Here is a 16,224-nt window from a genome sequence, read left to right as displayed (position 1 = left end):
CTCTGTGCCTTCCGTTTCACCTTTGGCTGTACAGAGCCTAATTTTAATGCGTTTAAATGTTAAGTCTCCATTCCAAAGTGAACATGAGATGTATGGAACTCGCATGTTTGCTTACTGTGCATGTGTGCATCCCCTGCTTTGTGAATATTCATAGCTCCTCCTATAATCTATTAAATATATATTTATATATTATTTAATATTTTAATATTTAATGTTGTTTATATAAGTATATAAATAAATATATCATATATATATTTAGCCAACTTGTTTGGTATAAATTCCTGTTCTACCCGTCCCTCCATCAAAGTGCCTGCTTTTGGTTTCTACCAGAGGCTATGCTTCCTAGCCTGCAGGCTGCAACTCTTCATAAGAAATAAAGCTCTCCTCTCCACATTTATGAGTCCCTGATTCTTCAGCTGACAACACACACAATGGAGTATTATTCAGCCTGGAAAAGGAATAAAATTCTGATACTTGCTGCAATATAATGAACCTTGACAACATTACGTTAGGTGAAATAAGCCAGACACAAAAGCACAAATACAGTATGATTCCACTTATTGAGGTTCCTAGTGTAGTTAAGTTCATAGAGAGAGAAAGTAGAATGGCGGCTGCCAGGAGCTGGAAGGAGGAGAGAATGAGGAGGTAGTGTTTAAGGGTCAATTCCAGTTGGGGGGGATGAAAGGGTTTTGAAGACGGGTGTAGTGATGATGGTTATATAATACGTGAATGTACTTAATGCCATCAAACTGTACATTTAAAAATAGTTAAAATAGTAAATTGTATGTGGTGCATATTTTACCATGATGAAATAAGAAAATAATGACAAAAGAAAGAAAAGAAAGATACTATAATGGCAACATTTTGGCTTTAGTTTATATTCTTTTTTCCCTAGAGCTGAAAGCATCCTTAAAATATGCAGAGGCTGTGGGGTGGGGGTGGACTGTAAACTGGATGAGGAGATTTTTAGGGAGCAATAGAAATATACTCCATCTTGATTGGAGGGGTGGTTACATGGGGCATATACATTTGTCAAAACACATCTGTACTGTAAAATGAGTACATTTTATTAAGTGTAAATTATTTATTGAGTGTAAAATCAGCTCAATACAGCTGATTTTCAAAGTTGAGAAAAAACCAAAAATGAACAAACAAAAAATCCCTAAGAAATAAAGCAAGAGAGCCCCATGCCTTACTAGTAATTTAGGAGGCCAATATTAAAGGCTCAGGAAGGAAGACAATACATCCCAAATGACTGTGTATTACCAGCAATTCTAGGCTGAATCTAAGAGGGTTGCAGACCCCTCCTCCTTCTACTTTTCCCCACCAACCCTGGAATTTCAGAGTCAGTCAAACAAAGACCCTATCAGACCTCTCCTCAGGCTGATAGAAGTCAGAGTTCCAAATGTTCCCTCAAAAACTAGTTAATAACATCCTGTCTTGGTTTGAGATTTGTGAGAGTCGGGAGGAACAGGGTGGTTGGTATCCACCATTGGCTTCTGGTGTGTGCTTAGGGCCATTACCTTGTCACTTACATCTTCTTCTACAAAGAACCCACAGCAGGGGACCTGAGGGGTGTGGTGGAGGGGGCGGTGGGAGGGGAGTGCTCAGAAGAGAACCCTGGCCTGGAGATCCGAGCAATCTCACTGGACTGCACCTCTCCAGCCCTCGAGGCCTCCCGACAATCTGCAGTCATTTTGCAGAATGTTTCCTCCTAGACTGTTTTTAGGGAAAAGATGCACCTTAACTTTCTAATCCTGTATGACTCAGGCACCTCCAGATTCCCTACTCTGTTCTTCTTTCCACTTCCTCCAGCAAAATATAGTCACCTCTTAGGCACATGTGACTTCTGGGAGGCAGACAGCCTCAGTAGTGTCCCCAGGCTCCTGGTCTAACCTGGAGGCTGACAGAAAACAGTGGAAGGCTGGGGTCTCCCCGCTTCCCTTCGGTGCCTCCCAGGCCTCTTTATGAGAGAAAGGCCCATAGCCAAGGGATGGGGAGTGAGGAAGATGCAATGTGAACAGAAGATTTGGATTTGTTCATAGTCAGAAATCCAGCTTAAGGGTAATCAAAATGCAGATGTGTCTACATCAATATGAGCACCTTATCCAACCTACCTTCTTCTAGAGGCTGAATGATTCAAACAAAAACAAAAACAAAGACAAAAAAACAACAACAAAGCAGACCCACACTCGAATCTTGACTTTTCTACCTAATTGCCTGACCTTAAGCAAGTCACTTAACCTATGTCCCATCTATAAAATGGGGATGGTAGTATTTGCCTCATTAGGTTACTGAGGGACTAATGAAGACATATCAAAGAACGGAGCAGTGACTGAGGGTAGCCAGAAAGTATGATGCCACCTGCCCCCACCACCCACCCTTCTCATTTTGACCTTATTCAGTCTAGAGCAAAGTGGAAAGTTACCTCTCCTGTTCCAAAGTGATTATAAACGTGGGGCTGACTCTATCACGGGGCCCTCCTTTAAATGTCAAGAGAAGTTTGCTTTAGGCATGCAAAGTGTGCTTGAATCCCTGAGAAGTATAAACCAAGATGACATTCAGACCAGGCCCCAGGCATAGGTGGGAAGGGGAGAAGGGCACCGGCAGAGGCGGGAAGGATCTGGGGCAGATGCCATCAGGACCCAGGGTCCGAGGGTGGAGGGAAGTAGATTCAGGATGGTGGGTTGGAAGTGCAGGAATGGGAACCGGGGGCAGGGCCCTGGAAAGCCTGTCACAGGGCAGAGTGGGTAGAATAAAGCCACATGATTCCACTCCCAGGCCCCCAGGCAGCAGATACTAGCTGATCCAGGAAGTCAGAAGCCTGGTGTACACCAGAAGATGATGCTCACCTCCAGAGACCCAAAATGGGGCCAAAGGCAGCCCAGGGGGCAGAAGAACTGGGACTTGAGCATGTGGCCTTGCACTGGCTCCTACGATAAAAGGGAGTGGCAGCAGGAAGCAATGTGGAGACCATGGGTTATTTAACCTGAGCCAAGATGAGCGGCAGGAGACACAGTGAGGACACCTCCAACATGGGCCTGCCCCCCAGTGGAAGAAGGGTTCGGCTGGGTAGGAACGAAGGGGAACGAAGGCTGAGTGGGACTGGACAGAGAGAGCCTTCTCCTTCTTACTTCTGTGCTAATGATTTCATGGATTAGTTAGTTTATCTTCTCAAAATCCAAGAGGCAGGTGCTATTAATATCACACCTGACATGATGAAACAAGGGGTCACCCAGCTAGGGGCTGAACTGGGACTGGACCCCAGCAGTCTTGTTCCACCCCCACCTATCTGCCCACTGTGCCCTGCTACTTGCAGGGTGTTAGCTGCCCTGCTCCCCACTGCAGCTCCTGGAGAGAGAAGAAACAGCCCCTATACACCCCCAGAACATTCTCCTGAGGCTGCTGCCATGGTACAGATCAGGGTGACAGAGGGGAAGTAAAAGCTACAGCAGCCCAGCTGGTTGGCAAAGAAGAGTTCCCCCATCCCCATCCAGATGGCTCACCAAGCCCACTGAGGGGCTCTTTTCTCTGGCTTCTTCATTGCCTCATCTTGGAGGGCCCCTAGCAGCTGTCCCTAATACACATGACCCACAGATGCTTGTGTCCTAGGTAAAGAACGAAGCCTTCCCTGGGATCTGTCCAGCTCCTTGTGTGCTCTGTGGTGGGAGACCCAGGAACAGAGGCCCCAGCAGAAGCCAAAAGCTTCTTTCTGGGTGAACAGGCACATCTGACTCAAAGGCAGAAATGAAATGTCCACTAAACCATGGGAGTGGTTTATCTCTCTGGGGCTTCTTCTATAAGCCTGGGGGATTCTCTGGCCTCCCTGTTTTTCATAGGACTCTAAATCCCAGCCAGGTACTCGATGTACCCAGAGCTGCTGGCTGGTTGCTCCCTGTTCTTACTGACACATGGTCCAGCATCTTTCATGGCAGACCACTGCTGGCCCAGGGTCCAGAAAACAGAGCTGCCAAAATCCCAACAGAGAAAATCTCTTGCGTGGTCATTAATCCAGAGTCCAGCCTGCAAGACAGCTCCCTTCTGAAATGCAAGATGCATCTCAAAGATCTGGAAGGGAGAACATTTCACACAGCTCCCCTCACCGTCAGGAAGTATTTCCTTGCATCTAACCCACTTTATTGCCTTCTACTGAGAGGCAACATGGCAGCAGGCTCCAAGAGGCTCCAAGCATAGGGGCTGTAAGAGAGCAGATTCTTGGGCCTGGCTCAGTCACCGACAGTGTGACACCGGGCAACATGCTTAACTTCTCTGGGTTTCAGCATCCTTGATTTTAAAATGAAGATAGCATAGGTTGTTGGAAGGTTTATATGAGGACAGACATCCAGTGCTTAGAGCACTGCCTACCATGGAGAAGGCTCTCAGTGAACAGAAGCCATTGTGATTACGGTTGTTGATGGTGCTGCCATCACTGGGGGAGGCCATCTCACCAATTCCTCCTGGTGCACCCTGAACATATCACCTCAGAGTGGGAGTTGTCCAAGGATGACTCAGCCTGCCCAACTCTATGATGAAGGCCCTCATCTTCCAGGAAGCCTCCCACAGCAAATGACAGTGTTACAACAGAGCCAGTAGGAGCCCCCAAAAGCTTGGTGGAAGACACTGGATCATTCCTCCAGGCCAGGTGCCCAGCCGGCTGACTGCAGTTGAGTTGACCATACACAAGCCTGCACCTCCCATCCCCAGCTGTCTCACCAGCTCCTGTGCATTCAGCCTGGCAATAAACCACAGAAACAGTGCTCCCAGGAGCATGCAGATGCTTCTAAAAATAGTCACTGCTCCTTCAGACTGTGGGAGGGAGATGGGGAGCAAGTGTCCACAGTGCCTGTGGGAGCCAAGGAGAGTCCAGGAAGGAGCTGCAATTCTCTGTAGAGCCTCCTCATCATCCCACGGCACTCAGGCCCGGGATGCATGATGCTCAGGGAAAACTGTACCGTCTGCTTTGTGCATAGGGTTGAGGGAGCACTCTGCGATGCTGCTGACACTCTGCCCTGGGGTGAGGTCTGGCTGCCTCTGGGAAGGTTGAATTGGTCTGAGCCAGGGAGGCAATACTCCAATAATCAGGGATCATCAGTTCATTCTGGCCCTAATGCAGCCTCGAACCTTCCTGGGTTAAATACGGTCACTGAATCATCAACCCAAACAAAACTTTAAAGTCACTGGATCCAAACCCCTGCTTCGGGGAGCCCTGTACCCAAAAGGACAGCACAGACTGTCCCTTCCACCAGCCTTCTTTTTCCCTCCCAACCAACAACAAACCAGTACACATCTCTTTAGACAGAGCTGTCTTGACATGAAAGAGTTTTCTGACTCAGGGTAGCTCTGGACCAAAGCCACTTCCAAAGGTCAAAGTGAACATCATCAGCCAGGCCAGATACCATAAGCCTGTGTGGGCTCTGTCTTCACTCTTGTTTTGGTTTAGCATGAAGTGACAGGAAACCAAGGCTCCCCTGACCCAGAAACTGCTCTCCATCCCTAGAAGCCAGCTAAGAGCAAAAGGGACAATTCTCACTTCCTCCCAACCAGCAGCTTCCGCATTCCTGGCCTGAGATCCTGAGATCCAGAGATGCCAAGACTCAGCCAGACACGCCTGGCCGGAGGGAGACAGCTGGTTTGAGATGGTGGAGCCCAGAGCAAACGACTGAAGGAGGGAATAGGAGAAGACTAACACAGAACAGAGACACGCCACAGAGTTAACACAGCTTCACAATTAGATGCGCAACACTGATTCTCCCTCCTCCAAAATGCTCTCCAGCATCTCACTTTTCCAGGCACCCTCATTCCTCAAATCAAAGGTCCCCTGCCCATCCATACAGGGGCTTTGCAGCCGTGTCCTTGGCCTCTCTTCCTCCTAAAATTTTAGCTCATTTAGGATAGGAGACCAGTACCACCACCTCTTCCCCTTCAAGCCTGCCTACTTCATATTTCAAATCCTAACACCCAACCAATCCACTCCCTGGGCTAGGAAGATTCTTGCAGCCCTTGTGCACAAACACAGTCTTAGCTTTGTTGGGAAAGTATGCACAATCCTAGCACACACAGCTTCACAGTCTTTGAAGGCCAAAGCAGGAGGAACGGGGTGAGAATGGAAGGCCGAGAGGGAGGGCAGAGTTGGCCATCCTACCTCTCTCCTGAAGGAGCCATCGTCTAGTTCATCCAGCATCTTCTCAGTCTCCCTCCATGGGGACAGGTGGGGAGGGAAGCTAGGCATTTCTTAGGCCCCAGGCCATCCCAACTGGCAGACTTAGGCCTGAGCAAAATCCCAGCAAGATCCTTCTTTTCCCTGAAAGTTGGCCTCAGAGAAAACACAGCAGCCCTGCCCTGGGTGGAATCAAAATAATTCCTGGATTCCCTACTCCTTGTCACCCCACACCAGCCACCTCCCCAGCCCTCCATGGCATAAACAGGGCTTTATTATCTCAAGCCCACCACGTCCTCCGAGAGTGCTATGAATGGAACACCACACAATACACTTGTTTATTAATAACCACTCACCCCTCCCTCGGCCGGCTTGCTCACTCGCTCACCGCTGGGTCCCCCTCATACATAATGGAAGAGTTGTGTGGCCCATGACACAAGCCAGGCTGTGCTCCTGAGGGGATAGACAGAGAGACGTACCAGGCTGGGCCAGGCTCCCAAGGCGGGGGTGGGGTGGGGAGCAGATCCCCCTGTTAAGATTCAGAGACGTCATGTTTTGTAGGGGAGCTCAGTGTGGCGGGGGTGGTCCTGGCCCTCCCCATACACACATCCTCCACGAACCCAAGGCAGGGATGGCAGCTGGTCGTGTAACCTTTATGTAACACCCACCCTGTTCCATCCAGGGCTGTGTGCTGGCCCCACACAGGACAATGGCTCTCCGCAACTTTGGTCCTCTGGTCCACTTCTGCTTGAGAGCCTCAGGACAAACCTCTCTCTTCCACGTGACAGCCCATTACACATTTGATTACAGCCATGCGTGTGGCCCTTGTCTCTTATCTTCTGCAGGCTAAATATCTCCAGTCCCTTCAACCTCCCCTCAAGAAACTATTTCCACTCACCACATTGTCCTGCTTCCTCTGAGATGGACAAACTTCACTGGGTCAGAGATTCTCCTAGAGGGTAAGGCTCAGCTCTCCTAACCTCCTGGAGGAGGCATCACCCCTCCCAGACTTCCCAGAAGGGAGTTTGGAAAAACATGGAAACATCTTAAAAATGTTTATACCCTTCATTCCATAAATTCCATTTCTGGGAATGGATCTTAAATAATCAAAAATAATTAAAATATTTAAGTCACACAAATATTCAGCAGAATGTTGTTTATAATGATGAAAAAAAAGTTAAAAACAACCGAAACAACCATCACTAGTGGAAATGATAAACTATGGCACGCCCATGGTTGGAAAGTCAGTACAGTGTGGAGATTATAATAGTTCTGGAGCAGGCGACCTGGGTTCAAAATGTGGCTCTGCCATTTATTGGCTGTGTTGCCTTGGGCAAGTTACCTAGTGCAGGCAAGCCTTGGGCAACTGTGCCTCCGTTTCCTTATTTGTATAACTGGATCACAGTATCAACTCGAGTTACAAAGATTCTCTAAATGACAGTGCCTAATACGTACGGTAATTGCTAAAAAACTGGCCTGTACTCAATACTCTCATAAGCAATGAAATATGATATATTTTATCCAAATGATAAAATAATATAGTAAAATATTTTAATCAAATGGAAGATTTAGTAAAAAACAGATTACAAATATAGGAGAAGAATGACTACCTTTGAGCAGTGAAATTACGGATAATTTGCTTTTTTTTTTTCTTTGTGCTTATTTATCTTTTCTAAGTGTTCTGCAGTGTAAACATAAATCACTTTTGCTAACATGAAAAAGTACTAGTTGTGGTATGGCACCCAGAGCAGGGCACAATTTCCCCACACAGGGCGCACGGGGCAGCCCTTTGGGACAGGCTTATGCTGTGATGCCTCTTCAACCACCACATCCCACTATTGGCTCTTACTGAGCTTCAAGTCAACAACCTGCACTCCCACCCTGGCTCCCTCCAGCCCCACATCTAGCCCCCAGCCGGCCTTTTCACAGGGGCTCCTGTTGAGCCATTTCCCTTGCCTACAATGAATACAGGGCTAATGGAGTTTGTAAGGGGAAGGGAAGGATAGAAGGGAAAGGCACAATCAGGGTGGAAGGCATTGGCCTTAAGACTCAGAGCCAGAACACAGTGAGCAGCCCAGGTCAGGGGCAAAGTCCTGCCCAGGAAGAGGCAGCCCTTTTCCATATCAGCAAGGTACAGACGGATTAATGGACAGATCAGATCGATCCCACATTGAAGAGGAACAAAAGGGAATAAGATGCTGAGAAAATCAGGTGGCATCCAGATGACCCCCTGCTGGGGGTTGGAGGGGTGGGCAGACCAAGAGGGTAGCTGCCCCCATGCTCCTGCCTCCTGCCTCCTGTTCTCTGCCTGCTCTGAGCTCAGCTCAGTGTTGGAAGCCATCACGTTGCAGTTCCTGTGGCTTTTCTCCTCATAGAGAGGAAGCCACACCAGCCCAGCCCATCTCCCAAAGCCACCTGTGGACAGCAGCCCCTTTCTCAACCCAGGGAGCCTAATGCTGGTAGGGAATAGGAAGCCAGGAGGGGTTGGCAGCCAGAAAGGAGGAATGTGGTGGGGGAAGACAGCTGCTGGGCAGGCCTGAATGTGGGTCACATTCACAGAGGACAGCCCGTGCCAATGCAGTGGCTCTAGTAACAGCTGGCCTGCCTGGGGGAGAGCACCAGCACGTCCTAGGCATCCTAGGCAAGGCAGCTGAGTCGTGCTTCCCCCATTCCCTAAGGCTCACTCCCCTGCCAGCCACAGCTCCCTCCAAAGAGGTCTGGTGCGCCACATCCAGCCCGCCTGCTCTCCCATACCAGAAGAGATCAGCAACACAATGACTTAGGGGAACTGTTGAGCCTGTGGCCAAGCGCAGCCCACCTCAGGACTCGGGGACAGGGTGGAATGAGCAGGCTAGAGGCCCTCCAGCTGGATTTGCTCTCTGACTGTAACTGCTGCAGCAAAAGGTCCCGTCTCATCCCTGGGTGTACAATCCCCACTTCCCAGCGTGGAAAGTGAACGCTATCACAACAGGAAACTTGCCACCACAAAGTATTTTGTCTGAAGTATTTAAGCAGAAGCTGGGTAGGTAACTCTGTCAGAGGAATTTAGAAATCTCAGCACTGAGTCGGGGGTAGGACGCAACCGCCCCGAGGGCCTGTCCAGGGCTGAGACCCCAGGATGACCCAGGGCTGGAATCAGCGGCCAAGAAGCAAGTAATTTAGAAGGGAGCCTTGGAGGAGGGTGTGAGGTGCCACCGGGCAGCCGTGGGCTGAGTTGGTACCTGCCAGGGCCTGTCTCTGTCTCTGCTTAGAGTGACTGCTGTGTGGGTCTGCCTGTGGCTGTGCCTACGCATGAGCGTGTGACTGTGAGTGTGTGGATGGCATGTGTGTCTCTGGGGAGCGGCTTCAGTGAGTGTAAGCATGTTCTGGCTGTGTGTGTATAAGTGTCTTGGTGTATGTATAAGTCAAAATGTGCATATATACCTGTTAGGCTTGGTGGGCATTTGTGTATATCAGGCACAGGGATCTATCTGACTTGTATGTGTGTGCCTTAGTGTGACTCAGTACATGTGGGCACCTGTCAGCTTTCAAGTGTTCATAGGTATCTCAGGACATGTGTGTGGTATTGAATGTGTGTTTTCTTGGGTTTACAGATTGTGTAGTGTGTGTGTGTGTGGGGGGGGGTGAGTTCTGATAGTATGGCTATGTGTTTTGATATGTGGGTCTCTAGGTCTCAGTGTGTTTGTTTGTAGTAGTTCTTGCATGTGTGTTTGTGGGCACATATGCCTATCTGGATATGTGTATTGTATTTCTGTTTCTACGTGGGTGGAGCAGTCCCATGGTCTCCCTGTTGTTACCAGAATGCTCTCCAGTTAGGAGCAACACTAAATAAATCTTCCATGTGCAAATTCTACAGGGACTCCCTGTTTCTGCAAAATAAAATCTAGCTCCTCCAAGCTGACATCTACGGGTCCCCCTTGTCAGCATTCAGTAATCCGACTGCACCTGTTTTTCTCCAAATGCTCAGGATAGTAACATCTACACTCCTGCTTTTTTTGTTTGTTTGTTTCTTTGCCTAGAATTCCCTTACTCTATCTCTGCCTAACAAATCCTATTCATCCTCTAAGGCCCAGTACCAATGCCACCTCCTCCAGGAAGCCAATCCAACCCTTCATGTCCATGCACCAACCATGGATATGGTGCACCAGACCTCTCAAGGTGGAACATGAACTCTCCTGCCCTGGCTTCCAAAGGACATTATGTATCTCCCTCGCTAAGCAAAGATTCATTGTAGTGATATCTGCAAATATTTCCCCCTCTACCAGAAGATGAAAAACTTATAGTCAGGGAGTTCATATTATGTCCTTTGCAGCTTCCAAGGTGCCTAGTCTGATGTATTGCACACACAGGCTTGCAGTATACATTTACTGAACTTGAGTTCATCTATGCAACAAGCTGTGAGTGGAAAGAGCGCTCACTGCCTCAGGGCCTTTAGAGCTGAGCAAGTATAAGGCACAGGCTTGAGAATTTCCAGCCCTGGAGTGCTGTAGGGCTGGGAAAAGCTTTTACCCTTTTTGGACTCAGGATCGGTGGCTGAAAGAGCCTTTTCAAGGTCAAATGAGACAGGTTTGCCAGCTTCTTAATTCTTGGAAGCCTGGTTACCTGAGAACTGACCTCTCAAGGGCTCGGCATAGCTCCAAAAGCCCCATCCACACTGGAATTATATCCAACTCCTGCAGCCAAGACGGCATCCAGTTACCATTTTTCCTTTAGCAGCCCTTGATCATCCTCTCTGCCCCCACTATGCACACACTCCAAATCCCAAGGATCTCTCAGGTGGGCTGAGGTTTGGCAGTGTGAGGATACAGCTTATTCTGCCTCTTCCACCAGCCAGAGCTCCAGCCTCCAGAGCTGAGCTAGACCCTGATTGCTGCTAATGGAGAAGGGAGCAAGAAGCACTCTCCAAGACCCAGTGCTAAAAGAAAGTCCACTTGAACAAAGTTGTGGATACCTGCACTTTGGCTGCCCCTTGAAGGAGACAGCAGTGTTTGACTCATAATTTTAGGGCAGTCTACCAGAAAGGTTAACATTTTACAAAAGGATTGGCATACCAAATACTGATAAGGTGTGGTACAAATGGAACTCCCATACACTGCTGGTGGAAGGGTAAATTGGCACAATCACTTTGTAAAACTGACAGTGGGTACCAAGGCTGAACATACTTCTATCCTGTGGCCCCACAGTTCTACCTCTGAGTATTCAGCCAACAGAAACCAGCACTACGCTCAAGAATGATTACACTCAAATTCATGCGAAATTGTGAGAGGCCTCAACGAGGCAAAACAATCTTGAAGAAGAAGAATAAAGTCAGAGACTCACATTTCCTGATTTCAAAACATACTACAAAGCTATGGTAATCAAATCAGTGTGGTAGTGGCATAAAGGAAAACTTTTATACCAGTAGAATAGAATTAAGAGTCCAGAAATAAATGCTTATTTCTACGGTCAACTTATTTTTGACAAGAGTACCAAATTCACTCAAAGGGGAAAGAAGAGTTTCTTCAACAAATGGTGCTGGAACAACTGGATTTCCACATCAAAACAATGAAGTTGTACCCCAAAGTACAAACCTCACACTACAGTAGCCCCCCTGCCTTATTCAAAGTTTTGATTTCTGAGGTATCAGTTACCCAAGGTCAACTGTGGTCTGAAAATAGGTGAATACAGTACATTAAGATACTTTGAGAGAGAGACCACATTCACATGACTTTTATTACAGTATATTATAACTTTTCTATTTTATTATTAGTTATTGCTGTCAATCTGCTACTGTGTCTGATTTATAAATTAAACTTTATCATAGCTATGTATATGTAAGAAAAAGCACAGTATATATGGGGTTAAGTACTACCCATAGTTTCAGGCATCCACTAGGGATCTTGAAATGTATCCCTCGTGGATAAAGGGGCACTTCTATATATAAAAACTGAGTCAAAATGGGTCATTGACCCAAATATAAGTGCTAAAACCATAAAACTCTTAGAAGAAAACTAGAAGTAAACCTTCATAACCTTGGATTTGTTAATGGAATTTTAGATGTAACACCAATGCACCAGCAACAAGGATGAGATAAATTGGGCTTCATTAAAGTTTAAATCTTTCATGTATTGAAGGACGTTATCAATAAAGTGAAAAGACAACCTACAGAACAGAAGAAAACAGGTGCCAATCCCAAGGTTCTCTAGGGTAGGCTGAGGGTTTATGCTGTGAAGATACAGCTTATTCCACTTAATAAGGGTTTAATACAGGCTATATCAGGAACTCCTAAAACCCAACAACAATAACCACAACAAAAGACCAAAAAGGCCAATTTAAAAACAGCAAGGAACTTTGAACAGACATTTCTCCAAAGAAGATACACAAATGGCCAAGAAGCACATGAAATGATGTTCAATATCACTCATCATTATACGGAAATGCAAATCAAAACAGTGAGATACCACTTCATACCAACTATAGGATGTGTAGAGGATGGCTATAATCAATAAAATGAAAAATAACAAGTGTTAGTGAGGATGTGGAGAAACTGGAACCCTTGTATACTGCTGGATGGGAATGTAAAATAGTGCAGCCACTTTGGAAAACAACCTGGTAGTTTCTCAAAAAGTTAAACATAGAGTTACTATATGACCCTGCAATTCCACTCTTAGGTGTATACCCAAAAGAAGTGAAAATAGGAATTCAAATGGGTACTTATATACAATATTCATTGCAGCATTGTTCACAATAGCCAAAACATGGAGACAATGCAAGTGTCCTCAAAAGATGAGTGGATAAACAAAATGGTGTACATTCATACCATGGAATATTATTCAGCAATAAACAAGAATGAGGTTCGGATACATGCTACGATATAGAGGAACCTTGAAAATGTTATGCTAAGTGAAATAAACCAGACACAAAAGAACAAATACCGTATGATTCCATTTATGTGAAATATATATAATGTAATGGACAAATTCATAGAGACAGAGTAGATTCAAGGTTACCAAGGGCTGGGAGGAGTAGATAATAGGAAGTTAATGGTTACAGAGTTTCTTTCTTTCTTTTTTCTTTCTTTTTTTTTTTTTTTTTTAAGACAGAGTCTTGCTTTTTCGCCTAGGCTGGAGTGAAGTGGCATGATCTTGGCTCACTGCAACCTCCGCCCCCTGGGGTCAAGCGATTCTCCTGGCTCAGGCTCCTGAGTAGCTGGGACTACAGGCGCCCGTCACCACGCCTAATTTTTGTATTTTTCAGTAGAGATGGGGTTTCGCCACGTTGGCTAGACTGGTCTCGAACTCCTGACCTCAGCTGATCTACCCCTCTCGGCCTTCCAAAGTGCTAGGATTACAGGCCTGAGCCACTGCGCCTGACTGGTTACAGAGTTTCCATCTGGGGTGATTAAAACTTCTGGAGACAGAAAAGCAGTGATGGTTACACAACATTGTGAATATATTAAATGTCACTGAGTTGTACATCTACAAAATGGTTGAAACAGCAAGTTTTATATTATATAGACAACTGTGTTTTAGCACAATAAAATTTTTTTTTTAAATCACGGCAACATCTTTCCCTGCTTTGCTGTCAAATTCATCAATATCTGACCCCAAATAAATGATTGCTGGGATACATGGGACAAAGGCACGAAACAGTTTTCAGAAGTGCTGTTTCCCCAGAAAGCGATATTCCTCAAACCCCAGAGTGAGTTACTGTGGTGATGGCATGGAGCTGGGGATCTATTCTTGGCTCTGAAATTCTGCTGACCTTGTCATCCACTTCCCAGGCCTGGTTGTCAAATGGGAACAGTGTCACCAGTCTCCAGTGTACCTCTGAAATCTCGAAAGAACCAGACTAAACTCTGACCCATCACTTCCTTCCAGTCCACTCTCCAGATGACTTTACTTCTACCCCATTCTCTGTTGACTTTAGTTTTTTGAACGAGGAGGAAAAACACCACACCCAGTAGGTCTAACATGCCCAGCATATTGGCTTAGGTGCTTGGTCTAAAGCTTCTGTGCCAGGCTTCCAAAGCTGGCTAAAATATTTAAAGTTTACAGGGAAGCCTTGAGTAGTCTAGGCTACAGCAAGAGATGTACTATTTAAAAAATCTAAAAACTTAACTCACCAAGTTCCAGTTCACCTGAACTTCTCATCAGCCTCCCTCCTCACACTGCCCTCCAAAGACAGAGAATAATAAAAATAGCAATGTTCCCTTCCTAGCCAGACTACCTAAGTGACCTCCTAACCCTTACGAAGATGAGATGCTTGTTCTAAGCCTTTGGTCTCCCCACTGACCCTTCTCGCCAGCAGCTGAGTAATACTATTTTGTGTTAACCATCCCACCAAACTCCCAGGTTATATTTTAAACTTGATCTCTTGAAAACTCCTAAAATAAAACTCTTTCTTTGATTTCCTGGAGGTGTACATAATTCAATAACCATTCACATCGACTTTTTATTATATGCCTATAAAGCCTTCCAGCTGATCTTTTAAATGAACACACCAGAATTTATACATTTAAATTAGTGCTGTCTCCTTCAAAGAAGTCCCCTTGGGAAGCTATATACATATTCCAACAATGCACCCGCCAGTGCTTAGAACATTTCAGAAGCTTTTCTTTTGGAACTGCTTTCAAAGCCTGCAGTATATTCTTTTGATGGGACCCCATGGTGGCAAATCTTTATCCTATGAGGGTGGATGGTAATTTTTTTCTTAAGTTGAAAGATAGAGCCAAGAATGGGAAAGATGGTGGGTGATGCAGTTGGGAATACTGTTTAGTGTCAAAAGCAAAGAATGATAATCAAGGCAAGAACTCTGAAGGCTATTCCTACACAGGATGAAACAAGGTTTTGAGCACTGGCTTCATTACAGGAACAAATATGCAGCCCCCAACATGGTGGTTTCAGAGTACAGCACATGTATGAGTAAATAAGATCTGGTAACGCCACTAAAAATAACTAGAAATCACCCCATTGTTACTGCTAGATCCCCATGTTGTGTCCACCCATGTCACTGTGTCTTGACCTGGGGCCAGGAACCAGAAACTAACCAAAAGTGGCTGCCAAAGTTCATGAGTCTGGCGTGGGTGCAGGGAGGCTCTCCACTCGCTCAAAAGAGGACAGAGACTGGCATGTGTCAAGAAGTGAGATGAGTCTGGCAGTTCCTCAATAAGCTAAATGTTGAATTACCATATGACCCAGCAATTCCACTCCTAGGTATATACCCAAAAGAATTGAAAGCAAGTGTTCAGGTCAGGTGGAGTGACTCATGCCTATAATCCCAGTACTTTGGGAGGCCAAGGCAGGTGGATCAGTTGAGCTCAGGAGTTGGAGGCCAATCTGGGCAACATGGAGAAACCTCATCTCTACAAAAGATACAAAAATGAGCTGGGTGTGGTGGTGCATGCCTGTAGTCCCAGCTAATCAGGAGGCTGAGGTGGGAGGATTGCTTGTGCCCAGGAGGTCAAAGCTGCAGGGACAGATGATCGCGCCACTGCACTCCAGCAGCCTGGGTGACAGAATGAGACCTTGTCTCCAAAAAAAAAAAAAAAAAAAAAAGGAAAGCAGGTATTCAAACAAAAACTTGTACACAAAAATGTTCATAGCAACACTATTCACAATAGCTCAGAGGTAGGAAAAAAAAAACAAAAAACAAATGGTCCCTCAATGGATGAATGGAGAAACAAAAATGTACCACATACAGATAATTGAGTGTTATTCAGCCACAAAAAGGAATGAAGGACTGATCCATGCTACAATGTGGATAAACCTTGAAGACATGATACTAAGTCCACAAAAGGCCATATATTGTATGATTCCACTGATATGAAGTGTCCAGAATAGGCAAGTGTATAGAGAAAAAACTGATTAGTGGTTGCCAGGGGCTGAGGGGACGGAAGAATGGGAGTGACCACTTCATTGGTAGAGGGCTTCCTTTTAGGGTAATAAAAGTCTTGAGGAATTAGTGGTGGTGGTTGCACAGCATTGTGAATGTACCAAATGACACCGAATTGCACACTTCAAAATGGTTAAAATGGTACATTTTAACCAATTTTATGTTAAGTGTATTTTATCCTTTTCCCCAAAGAA

General features: G+C 46.0%; 1 protein-coding gene across 22 annotated transcripts in view; it reads right to left on the bottom strand.

Moving 5' to 3' along the window:
- Positions 1–16,224, bottom strand: part of LOC105484804 (neurofascin) — a 200,724-nt gene that overhangs the window by 152,547 nt on the left and 31,953 nt on the right. For 2 of the 22 annotated variants that reach the window (XM_011746781.3, XM_011746783.3), the window contains exon 1: positions 6,143–6,273. The exons of 19 other annotated variants lie outside the window; for them this stretch is intronic. In XM_011746781.3, coding sequence (XP_011745083.2) covers positions 6,143–6,162 — 20 coding nt within the window. In that variant the 5' untranslated portion in view covers positions 6,163–6,273. Of the gene's footprint in view, positions 1–6,142; positions 6,280–16,224 lie in introns of those variants that run through there. One more of the 22 variants, XM_071078879.1, reaches the window with a different exon arrangement.

This window comes from Macaca nemestrina, chromosome 1 (assembly GCF_043159975.1).
Source record: "Macaca nemestrina isolate mMacNem1 chromosome 1, mMacNem.hap1, whole genome shotgun sequence".
NCBI lineage: Eukaryota > Metazoa > Chordata > Mammalia > Primates > Cercopithecidae > Macaca > Macaca nemestrina.
The sequence above is the reverse complement of the archived record's forward strand: the minus strand, read 5'-3'. Positions and strand labels throughout refer to the sequence as shown.